The sequence below is a fragment of the Osmerus eperlanus genome, chromosome 11 (genome assembly GCF_963692335.1).
Source record: "Osmerus eperlanus chromosome 11, fOsmEpe2.1, whole genome shotgun sequence".
Classification (NCBI taxonomy): domain Eukaryota; kingdom Metazoa; phylum Chordata; class Actinopteri; order Osmeriformes; family Osmeridae; genus Osmerus; species Osmerus eperlanus.
In genome coordinates this window covers 9,718,862-9,738,592 of record NC_085028.1, presented here as the reverse complement: position 1 = coordinate 9,738,592, position 19,731 = coordinate 9,718,862, and the positions used below count along the sequence as shown (strand labels likewise).

At 45.2% G+C, this 19,731-nt stretch overlaps 1 protein-coding gene across 1 annotated transcript in view; it reads right to left on the bottom strand.

Annotated features, from left to right (window-relative positions):
• bcas3 (BCAS3 microtubule associated cell migration factor) overlaps positions 1-19,731 on the bottom strand; it is a 196,725-nt gene that overhangs the window by 124,042 nt on the left and 52,952 nt on the right. Inside the window, exons 16-17 of the mRNA XM_062473142.1 lie at positions 8,840-8,990; positions 3,888-3,932 (exon numbers count right to left, since the gene is read on the bottom strand). Coding sequence (XP_062329126.1) covers positions 3,888-3,932; positions 8,840-8,990 — 196 coding nt within the window. The remainder of the gene's footprint in view (positions 1-3,887; positions 3,933-8,839; positions 8,991-19,731) is intronic.

Here is a 19,731-nt window from a genome sequence, read left to right as displayed (position 1 = left end):
AAATCTAGGAATAACAATGTTTAAAAAGGACATGTTTTCATATAACAGTAGTGAAGGTCCAATGACAAATTTGAATGTAAACGTCTCTTCTGGAGATTTGGCCAATCGGGAAAGGCATGTATAGGTCTGCAATAGGTCTGGCCTTGTTACTAATACTGTATATAGTACACACAAGTTCAAACTAACACCATTACACACACACACTTGTGTGCACACCACACACACCATAGTGTGTGACAAGATCCTTTAATGGACTTCCCTGACTGTGGTCTCTGGGCTGATCAGCTTGGCCTGGAAATAGCTGAAGGGGCCTGGGTTATTGCTGTCTGCCAACAGGAGTCTGATCCCAGCTCGGAGCTCTCCTTCTTCTGAGCACAATGACCGCAGAAGTTTATTCATCTGCGTTTTAAATCATTCTTTTCCTCTCAGTCTCACTTGAAGTGGACTGAAAGTGTTGAGGCTTTCTGCCCCTGCGACTGAGGCAAGACTGCAGCAGACATGGCCCTAATTCTGGACACCCTATGGAGGAGAGGAGCTTTCAGTGAGTGGGGAAAAAAAAAAATTTTTGGCAACGGACAGTAACTTACGAAAAATGTAACCCAATATCAATAAATTATGAAACATAAATATACCGAGTAGGATGAGAGAGAGGGGAGATGGATGTCACTAAACAGAAGCCAAATCTCTTTTTTTTTTTTCTTGTCTCTTCTCCCACTGGATTTCCCTTTTGTACTATTGCCTCTTACAAGGGGTAGAGAGGTTTCTGTGCAACTTTAATTCACTGAAAAGACTACGCGCATGTCATTTCCACTTTTAATTTAACAAATGAGGACTCTTGACTGAGCTAATAGCTTTTCCTCAAGGGCATAATTCAATCTGCGACGTCCACCATCAAAGTCCCTTTGCATTACAGCGCCGGGGCCAAACATGAGGCGCCATCGGGGGGGGGGGGGGGGGGGGGGAAGAGGTATCTGGTGTGGTGGGTGGGGTCGGGGGGTTGAGTCCAGCAGTGGCGGCGTCCATTTATTTTCAGGGCTCTTGCAGTAAACAAATACGATCAGGCTCACTTTAGTCAGAGCGTCTAGCAGCAAAGAGAAGTGGGATCCCAGCGTACTCTGAGCAGGGAAGGGGGATGGAGGGTGGGAGCGTGGGGGCGCGGCGCGGAGCAAGCCGGGCCATATGGTTAATATATATCAGGGAGGAGGCAGGAGCCTGAAGACGGCTGATCAGAGAGAGAGAAAGGAAAGAGAGAGACAGACAGAGAGAGAGAGAGAGAGACAGACAGACAGAGAGACAGAGAGAGAGAGAGAGAGAGAGAGAGAGAGAGAGAGAGAGAGAGAGAGAGAGAGAGAGAGAGAGAGAGAGAGAGAGAGAGAGAGAGAGAGAGAGAGAGAGAGAGAGAGGAGGACTTCGCGCAGCCATGTGGAGGACACATCCTTCAACGTCACATTTATTATTTTACAGCAGCCCTTCCAAAACAGGGGCGGCCTTGGGGCTGGAAGCTAACAGACGGCACTAATGACGGCCATTTGGGACTTGACTTCTTTGGTAAACAATGTAGTCGCAGCATCAAACAGAAATTGGGAACTTTTACCTCTTAATTTTTCATGTTCCACCTCATCACGCTACCACTAAGAAAAAGATTTTATTAGCTAATGATCCCAGGTTCGGACACACCCAGTGTAGCCTTAGATGGAGGTTCCATGTGGAGCAGCAGGGGCTATATTTAACAGCTAGCTTGGTGTGAGCTCATGTAATTGGACGACAGTGGTCTGGCCACACTCTTCCGTCCCGCGCTGTTCTAAAAGGATGCAGAGAACAGGAACATTAGGGTTCACAGAGAACAGTTATTCAAGTAGACATGGTCCTGTACATGTCAGGATGTGAGGGGAAATAAAGAGCTTTTGTTTCTCTTGTGCTTGCCTCAAATGTATCCATTCCGCTGCATTTCAAAACACATTTATTAGTATAAAGGAGGGGGGGGGGAGGGAAAAAAAAGAATCACAAAAATTGACAAATTAACTGTCATGGCTTTCGTTCCGGGGGCATATACCATTACAAAGATGATGCAGCTTTAACTAGCTCGACTTCAAGCAGCAAAGCACTTATTGTGGGGGCCATGATTTCCAATGCTAATGATGTACCTTTGAAAAGCATACTCTCTGAAATCACTAAGGGCCTAAAGACTGCTAGGAAGAAAGGGAGGGGGGGTGGGGGGGGGGGGGTGAGCGAAAAAAAAAAAAGAAGCTTCAATTAAAAAGTATGAGTGACTGGCCACAACAAAAGAGGAAACCCAAGACTCGGGGAAGGCACCACATGCTATTCATTTTCTAAAGTGAATCGAGTCGACAGGGAGGAACTCAAGAGGAGCGAGTCGGGGAGGGAAAAAGTTCACTGAGCTGAGCCACTCAATCATCTGTCCATAAGTGACTCTGTCATAAAGGGGCTTCTTTTAAAAGCTTGTAAGCATCTGATTTCACGAGATGGCGTTGACAAGAGACTCTGCTTCAGCCCCTGTGAGCACTGGGAGAGGGCCGCAGTTGAGCATCGCACTGCTTCGAAAAAACAGTGTGTCCAAGGCGGTCCACTCCAGACACGGTCAACTGACTAACTTTTTGTGACACTCATAAACCCATAAACCCCTATTCTGGGATGTATTGCTGTGCAACGTACATGTTGAGCAATACTAGCCGTGGAACTGGGTAAAACTGTATTACAATATTCTAACATATTGTTGCTGTTAGGATGTATTACTGTTCATTTTTTTGTTTTTGAATGCCCAGTTCCTGTATCTAATGGCCTTCCCAGTTTAACAAAGCTTGAACCCACAAAGAATATTTCACCCATAAATCAACAGTCGTGTTTTCATGTTGACAACAATGATCTCCTCCAGGATATCCACACTTAAACATGAATGTGCTCATCAAGTTTTCCCAGAAAAAGGCAAATAACTCATTATAACATTAACCACTAACTAATGTCATTGGGTAATAAAGAGTAAAGAATCCAGCTTGCCATAGCCACATAAGACACTTCTCACAATGGCAAGGCTGTGTGCAAATCTGACTCCACTGCATGCATGCACACATCCGATTGTTCGATGAGGAAGAGGCAGTAAAAACTAAATTGGAACAACATGAGCTTGACAAAAAGGCGTTATTCTTAGGTAAATATAATGCATGCCAGTTATGCGCAGAGAGCGAGAGAGAGACAGAGAGAGAGAGACAGAGAGACAGAAAGAGAGAGAGAGAGAGAGAGGAGATAGAGAGAGAGATAGAGAGAGAGAGAGAAAGAGAGAGAGAGAGAGAGAGAGAGAGAGAGAGAGAGAGAGAGAGAGAGAGAGAGATAGAGAGAGAGAAAAGAGAGAGAGGAGAGAGGATTAGGGGGACTGGGGGCACACTGAGGAAACAAGGCAGCAAAACAGGAATAGTTTGGGCTATTCTGAAGCTCTCAAACACTTTCCACCAACATCAACCATATCCTCCTTGATCCTACCTACAAAATTGTTTTACACTGCATCTTCATGTGAAAGAAGCTGTTCTCTAACACACAGCTGTTATATTACTTTTCTTATCTCAAAGAAAAACTGCACAGGATTGTAAATGACATGACTGTATTTTTAAGAATCCTCACGGGCTGTTTAAACCCTCATGTATCAAATGAAAGAGAAGCATCAGGCTAAACAATGAGAAGAAGAATCAACACTGAAACAGAAAGAAAGAAAGAAAGAAAGGAGTTAACTCCATGGGCTTTTCCTCTGGGATGACAGAACACACTGACCAAAAACTGTGTTTAGAAAAAAGTACTCGCAGACAAATGAAAAAAGGTATGAATGTCGTAGCCTGGATACAGAAAAGCATGCTGGGTAGTTTGAGGAGGAAACTCACCATGGAGTTTTAATGGCAAAACATCCTGCCCCAAAGAGGTAGGGTCTTCATGGGTGGGGGGTGAGGAAGGGGGGGAAATACACAGACATAAGATGGAAAAACCATTATTAAAGCAGTCCTCCGCAGCAACCAGTTTTCAAATCACACTTTTAAAACCGCGTTGACAGAGAAAAGGTCAGGTACGTGTCCGTGTTTGAATGGCAGTGACACCTAGGGGAAGACTCAACGATTATCCCCGAGAAACAATTCTGTACAGTGTGATTTGGCAGATGCATTGTATCTGCATTCCTTTCTCTTTAGCAGCCATCAATGTATTCATTATTTTTGGTCCAAAGGAGGTGCTTGGTTACATGAGACAGAAATGTGAACACTCAACAAAAAATACCAGTATACTCTCCAGAAAGTAAAAAATGTAGGGAGAAGGAAACACAGAATTGTTGTATATATATATATTTTTTTTTTTACATGAGGTGCCAAAGACAATGGGTTTATTGTTGACACAATGTTGTGTGCCTGCATGTGACATGTACTGGTTGAGTGACTATTTCCATTTATACATTGTCTTGTGACTATTTCGATGTGTTTACAAGCAAGTGAGGGTGTGGATAAGTGCGTGTAACATCTTTTTCACGAGTGTGTGTATACAGCCAATCTATCAGTACGCTGTCTTTTTGAGTGAGTGACTTAGTCTGTGTATCTTTGTGTGTCCGTGCCTCTGTGTCCCCGATGTTTACGAACCATTAGGAGTGGGAGTGTGTTCCTGTGTTTATCCTGTGTGTTCAGAGATAGTGACAGAGCTCCATAAACAGTTTATAGTAAATAGGCCTTTTCCCAACAGCAATAATGGCCAGATGAGACTGAACTCTGTCCCTCCAAACTCACCATCAGTCATGAAAACAGGATCCAAAGCCAATCAAAGCACTGCACGCCACCCCTTTATTTTATCGGTTATTTGGCGCATTCGTCTGGATCCCTCAAAACCCGGCAATGATCTCAAGTTTGAGTCTGTACAAGGATATGAGGACCAAGGTTACTCAAGAGAACCAACGTAATGAGCAGGACAAAATCCTCTTAGCCTAGGTGGCCAAATCTACCCCAGACTGTATACTGTAGGCCTGACCTTGTTGTCCGATGTTGAACTTTGGAAAATTCCCCTCAGACTGTAAAGATCCTACACACAATGAGTACGGCCCAGCGTGATAAGGGCTTATTGTTGTTGCATTACCACTGGCCTCTTGGCTCCACTGGCTCTGGAGGTGGGGGTGGGGGCACAGCTTGTGTACTCTACCCTCCTGTGAGGCACTTAACCTGCAGGGCCTTCACTGGTGTCCAGCTGGGTAAATGGATGAATGCCAATGAGAGACAAATGGATAAAGTGTGCGTGTGTTGATGGAGAGGAGGAACAGGGCCCTGGTTTACAATGTGTCCTCATTTTACTGAGTTTGCCGGGTGTGGGTAGTCTACAGAGACATTTTAAAAATAACAAACAATTGATATTACTGTTAATCTCTAATTATTACTTCACTAAAATAAAGTTAAATAAAAAGGTCAACTTGGGTTCATATCCTTCAGAAAAATATCAGATAAAAACAACCCAAAGATCCCATGATGGTTTGCATCCTGAAACCATCATAAAGGTTTGCATGCAAACACATAATAAACATCTGCATTAAAACCAATTCCTCAATATTTTCCTCTAAACACTCCCACGTTGATACCACACAGTAGTGCTAAGAATCAAAGCCGAGAGTGGGCAGGCAGAAGAGGATAGAGAGCGCAAACGGAGTACAAGGGCACCGACCCCACTCCCGCCTAGTAATCGTTCACACATTCATCTCTTAACCCGTCGGCCCTAATAGCTGCTACGACAGGGCCATTAAAGGGGGGGGTTGGGGGGGTAGATGATTTGTGCAAATGGTTTAGCTAGCGCATGACATTTTCCATACAAGGAGATGGGGGGGGATTCGCGCAAGCTAACCCAAGGGCTCTTAAAGCGCATTTCCGTCCTTGTCTCATTAGAGCTCTATGAGACAATGGGTTGGCAGGCGGCTGGTTCCGACACACAGTATTACAGTAATCTGCCGGCCCATCTGTAAGGGGTCAGGCCAGGTCTTTCTATCTCTCTCCCTTTTGCTATCTTGGCTGGCATTAAGCCTGGGGATACCGTCAGCAGGGATTCGACTGAGGGTGAAATCCGGTCACAATTATCTCACTTTTATGTTATGCCTTTTCTATTGTCGTTTCGGATTTGGACAGGTGTCTGAGGGATCTGAGTGTGTGTCACAGCTTTAGCGACAGCTAGCAACACACACACAGCACACAGAGCAGCCATGTCAGGGTCCCAAGTCACGTCATAGACATCCATGAAGTCAAAACCCGGTTCTGACAGGTTACACTGACCACATTTCCTCCTCATTTCCTCTCCAACTGCCAAGAATTGGCACTCAGGACCAGGCCTGGGCAAAAGATGGCTGACAGGAAACTGTAGGTCATCTCAAGGTCACTTCCTCCTACACCCTTTCTGTCAGTGCCCTAGCGTCCATAAACACCACTCCCTACCAGGGGAGTGGCTTTGAGGACTAGCAGTGCTTGGCTACAGCTCTGCGTCTTCGCTCCCTAGGCTTGCCCTCGTTGGTGCAGGTTATCTAGCGGATGCTGTGGATCACAGGGCTACATCCATCCCGCCGGAACCAACATGAAAGATATTTTTTGTCCATGTCAGTCTCATATTGCTTGTCCTGAAGCCAGAAGTGTGTGGAGATAGCCAACACTGTTGGCAAGTTGCGTCCGCTAGGAGTACAAGGGCTAGTGTGAATGAGGTGGAAGGATATTTTCAAACCCCACCCCGGATGGAACAGTAGTGTTGGGGGCTTCCTCGAGAAAAACTCAAGAGGATTAAGACTGTGTGTGTGTGTGTGTTGGTGTGTGTGTGTGCGTGCGTGTGTGTAGACAGACGGCCCAGGAGAGAATGTAGGTTAAGCAGCTGGTGTGCTCCTCTGCTGCCCTGCCAACAGGGATCTGCTCATACAGGTGTAAATACAGATGCTGGACGCTTCCCTCACACACATGCAGGGACACACACACACACTCCACCGGCTGCACAGACAGACAGATGGTGCCTGTGTGCTTCTGCGCAAAGGCGTATGATATCACCCCCCAGTCTGGGGGCCCAACCTGCAGTGTGTGTGGAAAGTGTGTGTGTGTAGGGTGAGTGGTGCCTGTGCAGCTGGGTGCATGCAGGGGGTCTGGAGCAGGGCAGGAGCCGGCCACCCAGCTGCACGTCCTGACGCATTAGCTCTGATGCCAGTCTCTCCTGAAGCGGACACATGGACAGAGATCCAGGGCGGGCTCAAACCATTGTCAGATCCCCCCCACCACCTCCATAATCCCGGTTGACAATCAGGGTTTACCATGAACCCGTCTTCAACAGGAAACCACTGCGGTGGTAGGTGGCATTGTACCTGGGATTCACAACATATCTATCCTTACCATGCAGATATATCAAGATTGACCACCTGTCTCACATCATGAACGTTCGGTCTGTAATCCAGTTCACCTGTCAGCAAGCTGCCAGTCACTACAGCACCTTTCTACAGCTGATGATGGAGCTGTGCTTTTCCCCCACGGCACCCTGACACCATGTTTCATGGGAGACTTGTTTATCCTTCCACTTGTATCAAAGCAGGATGGTTGTACAGGCTCTTAACTCTTCCAGCACATTTGGGCAGTAATGTACTGACAGCACAATAATGCTATTTGAGGGAGAGTAGAAAATGTCTTAGAATTTTCTATTAATTAATCCCAAACATTTGCATCAAACAACACGTTTGTACAGTTCGTGCCCTGGACAATAAAAATTAATTGATGGGGTAAAGTAAACAAGAGTGGCTGTCAAGATTGTGCTCGTCTGTTCTAAATAGACTTTTTCTGAGACAAAGCTACTGTGTTTAACTCATTGAAAAGGTGAGGACAAGCGTTTAAAGACATGTCTTTCGAAGTATTGTACAAACCTGTCAGCTCAGTAACCATCACTGCTGGAGAGCTGGCTTTAATTACAAATGGATCAATATGCAAAACAACATCATGTAAAATAGCCTGTAATGGTGACTCTAATGATCTTGACTTTGGCTTGAATGTTGCATGCAAATATACAGTCTCCAGACACTATCATCCTTATTAGAAGATCAGTTATCACTGGAAAATCCCAGCAACTTGGTTATAATTACAGCATTTCCCATTCAAACCGGACAGGAAAATGACATTTAAATCGAAATATTAAAATCTGGCCATATTTCTGATGCCACCTGTATGTAAATGTATTTTTTGCAAGGAGCTCATCGTTGCTAGGGTGACTCACTGGACCTTAAAAATACATGGTTTCAGGGCGTCACGAACATTAGTGTGAAGAGGCGGCTGGAAGGAGAGCGAGTGCGTCAGTTCATCAGGGGTTGGGTGACTGAGTGTCTGCTCCTTCGAACACACGCCAACAAACCACAATGTGCACGGCACATTGTGCTCTCCTTTCCCCGTCACGTTCACCACGCAGACAGCCATGTGCCACATGTTTCGGTCTCATCGTTACAGCCTCATGACCGGCTCATTATTCAAAACAGATACTCGTATCGGAGAGTCTGATGAGCCAGTGTCCCTCTGCAAACAAACAAGTCTGTGCCATGTCACTGTCTGCCACATGCTAAGAAGGAACATGGGGGGGGGGGGGAGAACAAATCATGGCAAAAACTAGGATTTGGTTTGAAGCAGCAGGTGATTGAAGGAGACTTCCCTGTTCTGTGTAATCATGTGTTGCCAGTTCATATGCCCATAAACAACCTTGAACTTGACTGAAGGTAACACTGACTAGCAGGGGGTAAGAAACACAGATCTACGTCGTCCAGGTGGTCTAAATGCCACAGTAGGGACGTCACCAGTGTTGTGGGTAGGAGGAGACTCACCCGGTACGCTTGGTAATGGTGCCCAAGGTCATGGGCTGCTTGATCTGTGCCAGGGGGAGCACCATGGTGAGGCTGGGGAGAGGGGAGAGCCGAGGGTTGCCCATGTTGTTGTTGGTGAAGTTGTTGAACGACTCCTGGCTGGTAAGTTTGACTGCAAAGATAGAGAGAAATAGAGAAAGAGATAGATAGAGAGAGATAGAGAAAGAGAGAGAGAAACCAATATCCATATTAGAAACATGCATTTCAAAAAAATCTATTGCTTTCATTTAGGCCTATGCCAAGTGTGATTGTGAAAGCTTTCGGGAGCCCTAACCCATATCTCTCTCATTTGTTAAACATCAGATTTTTGGGTCAGGGAGTGAAGCCCAACCAAAACATAACCATCCGACACTCCTCCATGTCACACAAACACACAAAAGGTCTGAGACCTTCCCTCCAGCCGTGGGCCTGATTGGAGGTAACTAGCTCAAGATGCTGTGTTATGAAGCCCACTACAGCCCAGCAGTCTGTTAATCAAGGCCAATCAACAGCCTCTTTCCACTACCTTTAGAGTCAACCCCCACTCCAAAACACACACACACACACACACCTGATCATACCAAACACATCTCATCTCACATCCCCCAAGGGTCAGAGCCAAACACAATCAAGCCAAGTCAAAGGGCTCCTAGGAAGCCTAATGGCCTTAAAGAAGAGATCAGAGAAAGAGAAAGAGAAAGAGAGGGAGAAGCAGGGGAGGAGAGGAGAGAGAGAACTAACAGTCGCAAATAATGAGTGCCAAGATTGTGTGGCCTAATGCCTACTATAACGAACCCATGCAGACTCTATGCTACAGACATAAATTATGTCGAGGCAGACGTTAATGCAGGCTAGGCTGTATCATAACAGGGTTGCGCTTTGAAAAACACAATGCATTCTAATAGGCATCTCTGCTTACCAATTTGAGGACCTACAGAAGCTTTAAGGACCTAGAATAACAGAAGAGGTAATGCTCAACCTCTCTCATAACGGAGAGGAAACACTAGTCGTACATAGAATCTATGAGACATTTTAACTATGAAATCCAGGGCCTTAAACATGTTTTCTGTATTAGTGAAGACCCAACGTTGGCAGGTTGAGATCCATGCAGTGTTTTAAACATCTGTCTGGTAACGAAAAACATTTTTGATTTTTACGGCCCATACGATAAGTAGACAGTTGTTAACCACAGAGCACTGTGGGTCACCTGAGGTAAAGAGTGAAACAGTATGTATTTTGCAACGTATTAAACTAGCCATTTAATAACATGAAACAAGCCATTTACTCTCAGACAGTACACTTTAGGGCAAATAGGATTGGTAAAATAGCATTTTCCATAAGCATCTTTAATACAATAAGCACTACTACCTATATGCTCAAGATCATTGTCTACATCCTTGTACAAATCCAAGTGCAAAAACGTGTGAATGTAGTACAACACAACCTTCATGTCCAACCTCGTTGTGCAGACTTTGTTCATTTTCTTTTTGTTGGATTAAGACAGCCATTAAGCATGAACGTGAAGGAGATCGGGAGGAAAAAACAGTCTGAAAGAAAAGAAAAACCTCAAAAATGTACAATGAAAAGGAGATTGGGTTGTGATTATTGGGTGTGTGGTTGGGGTGTGTGTTGTGTGCGTGTTTGCGTAATCAAAGCGGAAGGCAGGCAGAGTCGGGACGGGGGGCTGAGACTATGGAGATGGGGTTTTAGATCATTAACCCGTTTCTCAGTGTTTCATTAGCTCTGCCAAAACGTCCGCTTTGTGCCTTGCCGAAGAGCCGGCGTTCACAGCTCCCGACCCACAATGCCGCTTGGGGGCCCTTCGGAGACCGAATGTTACACAAACCACTCTGGCCTTCTCTTTCTCTCTGTCCAACAAACAAGAGTCTCCCGGGCAGCTCTTGAGGGCCCTTCACATTTCAAAAGAGCTACACCCCCCCAGTGCAGCCACCCTTTTGTTCAGAGGAGCAGGCAGCAAAGAAAAGGAATTTGAACAGGAAGCAGCCTGAAAAGCCATAATGGTACTTCAACAGGGGCCTAAAACGCAAGGAGAGAGGAGGAAGAAAAATCTTAATGAATTTAGCATCCTTTTCCAAAAGGACACTTCACCTTCACTTGCTCCGTCCACGGAGCATGGTTTAACCCCCTCACCACCACCGCCCCCCACCCACCCACACCCCCCCCCCCCCCAACCCCCCCTGCCCCCACCCTCCTACCAAGAGTGGCGTTGACCGAGCGGGAACAGGTGTTGTTGACGCCGGGACGGGAGCGATGACGGATGTTGACGTGGCCTTCATACCGGCCTGTCACTCGGGGAGCAGGGGTGCCATCCTTCAGATCGTGGGCCAGTGAGAACAGGCATGACTGGAAAAGTGGCAAAGAACACGCGCGGAGAAGAAGATATCTAAATGTCTGGGATTCTGATGGATGGAGGGAGACGGACAGAATGCGGGAAAATAAATCCGGCAAGCTGGCGGGAGAGGCAGACAGAGAGAGCCCCAGAAACAGAGAGAGCGAAGGAAAGAGAGGCAGAGAGAAAGACTGAGAATCCAAACAAAGTGAGGGAGGAAAAATTGAGAGAGAGCGAAAGAAGAAGAGGAGCGTCTGGCCGACAGATAGCTCGCTAGCGTCGGGCCCTGATTTGATTAATGACTAGGGCGTGATGTGTCTGAGCACTGATACATGACAGCCCCATGGAAAGAAGATCCATCAATGCAAATCCGGCCCTGGTCCGTCGTCTAGGGCCTCAGGTCTCGCCAAGAGGTCACACCGTCACCTGACCCACACTTTTGCTCTCTCGCTCCATCCCTCCCTCCTGCCCTCTCTCCCTCTGGCTCAGCAATATTTGCATCTCCTCCTCGCAGCATGTCTTTCTCTCTCACGCTTTTCTTTCTGTCTCTGTCTATTGCCAGTCCCCGTCATGGATATCTTGCGTTTTTCTCGCTCCCGAGTCGTCCGATTTGCATTCAATACAAGCGCCGAGCTCCACTGGAAGGAGGGGGGGGGGGGGGAACGTAAGAGATGTCGAATTTGCAGCTGTTGACAAACATTTTCATGTGGTATTTGATTAATGTGTGTGTGAGTGTTTTCCTGCTTGTGTGCTCTGTCTGCTTCCTTCTGTGGGAGAAGCGGGGAGGAAAGAGAGGCCTGCTGGCTGAGACAGGTTTAAAGGGTGAAACGCTGAGTGATGGCTGGGGAATTAGAGCAGACCTTGAGACGGTCAGACGGTGCTGCAGCTGCCAGAGAGCAGCATACGGGAGGAGAGAGAGGAGGGGGGTGGGGGTGGGGTCAAAGTCTTTGGTCAGCAGGGGAATACTTTGATATATACGGTTTCATCCACGTCTTTTTTTTGCTTGTCCATGTTTCCCAGACATGTTATAGTAAAGAGAAGAGGGAAGACGGGAGGGAAGAGGGAAGGGGGGGGGGGATTAAGGTGAAGGAGAGAAAGGAGGAATGAGAGGAGTGTGAGGTGAACGAGAGAGAGGAGACAGAGAGAGAGACAGTGTTGGAGAGAGGATTAAAACAATAGGTAATCTGCTGGGCAAAGGAGAAAGAGCACTGTCTTGTCAAGGCAGTCAGAGGCCCACAATTCCCCAAACTATCATTATTAAAACACTCACTTTAAGGAGGAGAGAGAGAGAGAGAAAGAGAACGAGCAAAGAGGAGAAAGGGAGGTGCCTGCTAGAAGTGTGGGACGGAGGAGGAAGGCCCGGGGATTCCCGATGGACAAAGTGAAAACAAATTAAAGGAACCCTTATAAAACACAGATGCTGCACAGAAAATAAACTTCACAAGATTTACTGTTTTCCTAAGAAATCGGAAGACATTTGTGGAAAAGCCATCAGCCCGAGCGACTCCCAGGTAGCGTCAGAATCCAGGTCAAGGCTTCTCCTTTTCTCCCCCTTTTGGGTTTTACAGTATCTGCTCTGCTATTTTCAGTCAGTGAGCCAGGGTCAAGCCAGCCTGTGTGAAAATGGCCGCTGGCCAATCCCTTTTCCCGAAACACAAGTGAATGGGCGTTTTTATTTTTTAAGAGACCCAGAATTGGGAAATACTTTCAAAGATTGCAGTCAACGTTATTGGCCGTGTGAGCATTTGCAAAAAAGCCGGCACTAATTTTTTTGCAGAGTCAATCTGATCGACGATACAAAGTGCACAAGGCCCAACAACACAAGTGCATTCTCAAACATACCCACACTGAAATCAGATCCCAGAGTTTACAGCACGTCAGTATTTACAACGCCTCATCAGACAGAGTGAGCTGGCGACTGGGGGGTGGACGGGACGACACATCTTCAGTGGGTCGGATGACACGGATACACAAACCATATGTGAGACTGAGCCGCCTGTGAGGGGTGGGCTCTGGTCTGTGAGGGGTGGGCAGCTAGTAACCTCCCAGCCGTGGGGGCCGACTGCCTGGGGGGGGGGGGGGGGGGTTGTATTTGAGGGGAAAACAGGCGAGGAAGAAAATGGCAGACAGAGACTGATTGGCATAAAGTCCTGAACAGAGAGAAAGAGACAGCGAGAGAGATTGAGAGAGAGAGACAGAAACGAGTACAGGGACAGAAACAGTCTGACGCGGAAGGAGAGAGCCGGAGAGGAGCCCGGTGGAAGGGAGAGTGAGCGAAAGGTAGCCTCCAGTATATCTGCAGGGCTGATCAATGGGGTTGCTCAGCATGTGGCTCTGATAAGGGGCCTGTAATCTGATCATGTCAATGTACTTAAGAGCTAAGTGGGTGCCAGGGTCCCCTGCTCCCCCTGTCTTTGGATCAGCAGCAACATCACAAAACATCTCGTATTCTCTTGACATCACTGGCCACTGGGGCTGAATAGCCGCTAGCTAACATCTGAGCCTTTACAATCAAAGCCTGCCAAGCAGTGTTTTAATTGGGTGTGTTTTAGTAAGTACACATTCAAGTGTAAGTGGCCTAGTAGAGTGAAACATGAATGCTAGTGCTTCAGTTACAGATGTTAGTATGTACGACAGTATACGTTAGGTATTCAAGTAGTAGAGAAGGGCACCGCATGCTCCGAGTTACTACGAGTTAGAGTACTCCACAGGAAATTTGGAACAGCATACAGTAACTATGTATGTGTTTGAGGACGTTTAGCAAGCTGCCTCTCACGTCATGTCACTTCCTCCACATGGCTTCAAATTCAAATGTTCTCTGTGACCCAGTCATTTTACTAAACCAGAGTTGAGCAACAGTGTCGGGACAGACTGAGGAGTCTGGGAGGAATATTAGAAATGGTTACTGTATGTGTGTTTGCTTACAGGAGACAACAAGATAATCCTTCTTGTGTGTGTGTGTGTGTGTGTTTGTCCGTGTGATTGTAAACAGAGCGGTCCACCCTACCCGGATGCCACTCCCACGCCCCCCACGCCAGATAGACGGAAGAGTCCCCCCCCCCCCCCCCCCCGGAAAGGAGTGCGAACGAGTGCATGGTCTGTGTCTGATGCTACAACATGACCCCGGAGCTAGACAGAAAGGAAGCAAGCAAGACTACACTCTGGGAGAGGGAAGGGGAGGTGTGTGTGTATGTGTGTGTGGTGGTGGGGGGGGTTAATGCATGTATTCTTTTTATGAGGCATTGGGGAAGGGGGGGGGTGTATGTTTGGAATGTTGCATAAGGAAGAGGAGTGAGAGTAAATTCGGTCTGAAATTAACCATGCAGTCATTTAGAACAACATATTTTACGCCTGGCATAAAAAACTTCACACTAGGCATTCATATTCACACACACACATCCCCATAATGCATATGTACATCACTACTGACAATGTGACAACACTTGAGGAAAAAGAGGAAGTGACCACGCATAAGATATTTTTACATTACATGTTTTATTGCTCTAAAATGACAAGAGGCACTGAGAGTTAGTGAATCTCCAGGTGTTATATAGTGTTCTGTGTGAAATAAAATAACACCTTACTTGCATTGTAGGAAACCCACAATTGTTTTATTTATTTAAGAAACTGGCTATGAGTGTTTCCTTTAATCAGTTACCAGTGTTAAGAGCCACATGTCTGAAACATCTAGCAAATCTGTCAAACATCAAAGTTCCCCGTTCCCGTTTCAAACACACCACTTCTCAACAACAGACTCTCTGGCTCCGGGTTTTGTGCAAAAAAAAAAAAAAAAAAATATTCAGGATCTAAAGATGATAGGGTTATAGTTTTTGTGATTATCATTCAATTACAACAGTGGGAACATTTAAAGAACTGGTAGCGACCACAAGCTCAATTTGATCTAAACTTCATTGACTCGATTCAGCAAGCTCCCAAATCAAAATAAACAACATGTCAAATATCCCTAAAAGACAATGTATTTAAATACTTGGAAATATCAACGCCACCTCAAAGGTCGACATGTAAATATCTATGTTGTGTTAATATAATGCCCTGACCGCAGTCTGAGTATATAAATACACATTCAGCAGGACATGTAAATATATAGTACCTTTGTACATCCACGTTAAGTTCACACAAGGAAAGTACAAACTTCTCCTCAACCTCAATTTTTATGAATAATCTACTGTAGGTAGTACTGTGGCTGCAGGTAACAAAATAATGTCTTCTTTTTTTATTGAACATAAAATGAATATGAGCGTGTGTGTGGTGGTGTGGTGACTCCTTGGTCCTCCAGGGACTCGGGTCGTGAGAAGTGTCAAAAATGTGTTTCTTCATCATGGGGGGAAACGGGGGGGGAAAGAAATGTTTGCGCAAAACACACGCTGCCCAATAAAGACACGTCAGCTTAGTGTATGAGCTCCAAGGAAAAGAAGGAAGACTAAATACTAATCAAGAATTGCAGCTTATATGTATGCACCAGAGCTGGTATGAAACACAAAAGGCTTTGAATATAATGGCCTAAATGATGTGCATTTACTGTACTATTTGTACACTTACGAATACAAAGAGCAAGACAATAACTTGCAAACAATGAAGGCACAACGTGATGATGACATGTAGTAGCATGGGCTTTTTCCTTTGAGTTCCACACCAGTCAAGGTGAATGTAATACTGGAAGGTTGGAGTTTTTAAGATGAAAACGTTTTTCTGTTTTATTGCCATATTCAAATTTGTACATTTCAATAACCATGACTGACTTTGTAAACTGCCAGTAACAAGGCGTTTAGTGGTTCTGGCAAAATATTAAGCAACTAATAAGAATGTTACACAAATGTGGGTTGACAGTCTACCACTGCCACAGATTCATATTCCCCCTTACAAATGTGCATGAGGGTTTGCTGAAAAACCCAACAAGTACAGGGAAGGCTAATTCTTAGAGTAAACTGCTGGTTCTTTTGCTGTGTGGTTTTTCTCCAACTTCCTTATTGACTCAAAAGGAGGCAATAATCTGACTACCACGAAGAAAAAATAAAATACTGCTCAGTCTGCCACACATGCAGTCATACGGTGGCTAAAGTGAAAAAAGAGATCGAAAAAATTCCACAGGCTTCAATAAAAAACCTGATTATGCCAAAATACTGAAAGTACCAATTTAATAAATTGAAATACAATATTTAATTTCCTGCACTTCTCTAAATAATCTTGATTTTGTTCATGTTGCCTCAACTCATCAATTGTGTGTACAGGAACATCTCAAAATAATAAATAATTTTCCATTAGTTAACATTTTTATTATATTAGCTTGCTCTGTTTGCTCTGTTTGTTCAAATACACAACAATTATTTTTTTAATTTGTGGCAACAAAACATCATGACAAAGAACATCTTAGTTCCATAATGTAATGTTTTTATTCATGTGTATTTCCAAGAGAACACCTGAGTAAATGCAACAGTGCTGGTCCTAAAATATTAGTTTGGGGTCAAATCCAAAGCACCATTTTAAAACATAAATACAGCCTCTTAAAAATACTAGTGAAGCAGGATCCGAGTCTTTTTGGTCCATTCATAAAAAGGGCAGGAGAAATTACCGAGCCCTCCCAGCCCCGCTCTCTGTTATGTTAGATTTGTATCGAGGCAAAACTTTGTAGCAGAAGTCAAGCTTTACAAGTCTTTTCCTCTCTCCCTCAATGGAGCGGAATAGGGCTTGACTGGCACTCGGGAACCGAGGCTTGCTTGCAGCCAAGAGAAATACTGGGAACACAGCGCCACACAGAGGCTGACACTGAGATCTGGAGCATGTGGAGGTTTTCTATAGGAAACGGTGTTAAACCACTTAATACAACAAGAAAAGTATGACAAGATTTACACTGTAGCATGATGAGGAGTGCAACACTTTGTATTTATACATCTGCTCTCAATTAATATAAATCTAATTAAGATCCCACCCAGGGTCTAGCTGGATTTGCTTTCTGCTTTCCAGTAAACCACAAACAAATCTGCCAAGAGGGACAAGAAGACGACAGCACAAATGGCAGAAGACCAAAAAAATAAATTTACAATATTGCCATCGGTATATCCATGAACCAGATTTAGTGTCAAACATCTGAACACGGCTCAGGGTCACATGTGTGTGTGTGGGTGTGGATGTTTGCAAGTGTACCGTCACCAGTCTCAATCACTCAGTCTCACCAGAGTATGTCCAGGTATTTATTGAGTCTGTATGCGTTTCAAGAACGCATGGAGGCCATCTGAGAGGAGAGACAACGAGGACATGTGTGGCACTGCTCCACAACATGAGATCTGTCCCTGTTTTAGCACAACCATGCCCCTCCTGGAAGTCCCACAGTCCCACAGCCAGCCTCTCTCTGGCACAGTCGATGGGACAGACGTCTCACTGGATCCAACGGGAGCATTTCCAAAGGCTAATGCCACATGGCCTCAACAGAGAGCAAAAGTACTATTAATCCCCTAGATAACAAATGACACAACTGAAATAAAACTACAGTTTTTGATAGGTAGTGGGATATACTGTAGGTTTGGATAAGGTTCTAACCTAAACTATTTAATGAGCTAACTAAATTCTATGGATTTAGTTTAGTTAGTCCTTTCTGTAATACAATGTATGTTGATCTGATTGACCTGTATGGGGATTGATCAGTGATGCTTACTCTAGGTTCAAAGACACCCAATCAGAACTCTACATCTACTTACGTCACAGCACACAAAATAAGTGAGCCTTTAAAAAGCGCTAATTTTAGGAGCGGCTCGGACAAGCCCAGGGGTCGAGAGGTCAGGTCGTAAACACGTGTCACGCCTCGCTGCCGTGCCGTTATGAGGTCATGGTAAAACCCTCGGCCCCAAGACGGTGACGGACAGAAAAGGGTGTGTGGGGGGGATTAAAAGAGGTCGAAAACCCAAACAAGCGTCTTGTTGGCTCTAATGGTACAGAGGAAGTATCTCTTTATCAACAGCGAATTAACAGTTTCCCGTCACACCTTGTTTTTCCCCCCCTCAACCCCGGCCTGTGAACATGCGCCAGAATCCAGATGGCTGTGTACCGACCACCAAAGCTTTTGTATGCTGAGTAGAGAAATCTGTTCACTGACGAATGGCTGTGTTGATGTTGCTGGGTTGAATGTATGACCCCACTTGGACACAAGAACAAGCTGTTTCATACACACACACATAGGAAAACAAGGTCACACACACACACACAGGCAAAATGCTTTGATCTTCTTTTTCTCTCCTCAATCACTTCTTTTTCCTTCCCCATCCTTTCTTCTATCATCTTTCTCCTGTCCTCCTACTAGAGGATTATGCTGAAAGAGCAACAACAGTAATGTAGATCTAGCAGTCTAGACACATTTTGGACAGAATAGCATCAGACAGTGAGAGCAGAGATTTGACCAGTCCAGTCCAGTCCATACCAGTCCAGATGGCTACCCAGTCCAGTCCTGTCGAGTCCAGTCCAGTTTCTTCCAGTTGAGTCAAGTCCTTTACAGTACAGGGAGTCAGCAGTTTGCAGCTGAAATCCTTTACTCTGTTTGTGATTTACCAACACCTCCTCAGGCTACCTTTGTGTTCCGTACAATGTCCTGCAATATCTACTACATAGCAGGTGGACCTCAGAATGTCATACATCCCATATTGAACAATGTACTTAAAGACATATGAATGCCTCAAAGAATGTTTGGAAATACTGTACATTACATTTTGGGGTCATCAACTCTAATCATAATGCGCTGATCCAGAAACTCTGTAACCTAAATAGCAACATTCCATATTTAAACAGAGTGAGAAAAGAGTCCCAATTGTAGCTTCTATTTTTAACCCTCTGGACTGGCAGCTTTTGAAGGATGTGTACTTTTCCGAGTTCCTTCCCTAAAATCAACGTGTTGTCATAGGCGACAATCACAGGGCAGCTGTTGTGGCTACGTCGCAGCGCCTGAGACGCCTCACCCCAATCCATCAGGAGAACAGGCCTTCGCTCACGGGCCAAAATTCACGCCCTCCTAGCAAAAACAGGCGGAAAGCAAACACAAAGCAAATTGTGATAATCTGAGTTCAGTCCACAAAAACGGGATAAATGATCTGTTTTCATTGTTTGTTGAGGGGGGGGAGGGGGGGTCTACAATTATAGAAACTGTGTCGTGAAAGGAAGACAACAGGATGCTGTTGTGCCAACTCATTCCAAAATAAAGTCAGAAATCTGACATGTTGTGTCAAGCTGTAGCCATTTGTTAAGCGCTGTAGCACAGAAACCTCAACAACAACTTCCACTCCTGTTTGTTTGACTATAGGTAATGTTTGCAGTAATACACATGGCTCACATTAACACCAAGAAAAACCTTGGTTCTCAAGGCACCAAACCTGTCAACAATTTCTTTACATAGGGTAGATGTTGAACACTGTCATACAGAAATGAGATTCCTGAATAAGTAACAAACCAATTCAATTCAACACTGCGGGAGCTCAGTAGGTCTGGACTTCTGACAGGACAAGACTAACAGGTGGATGTGTTT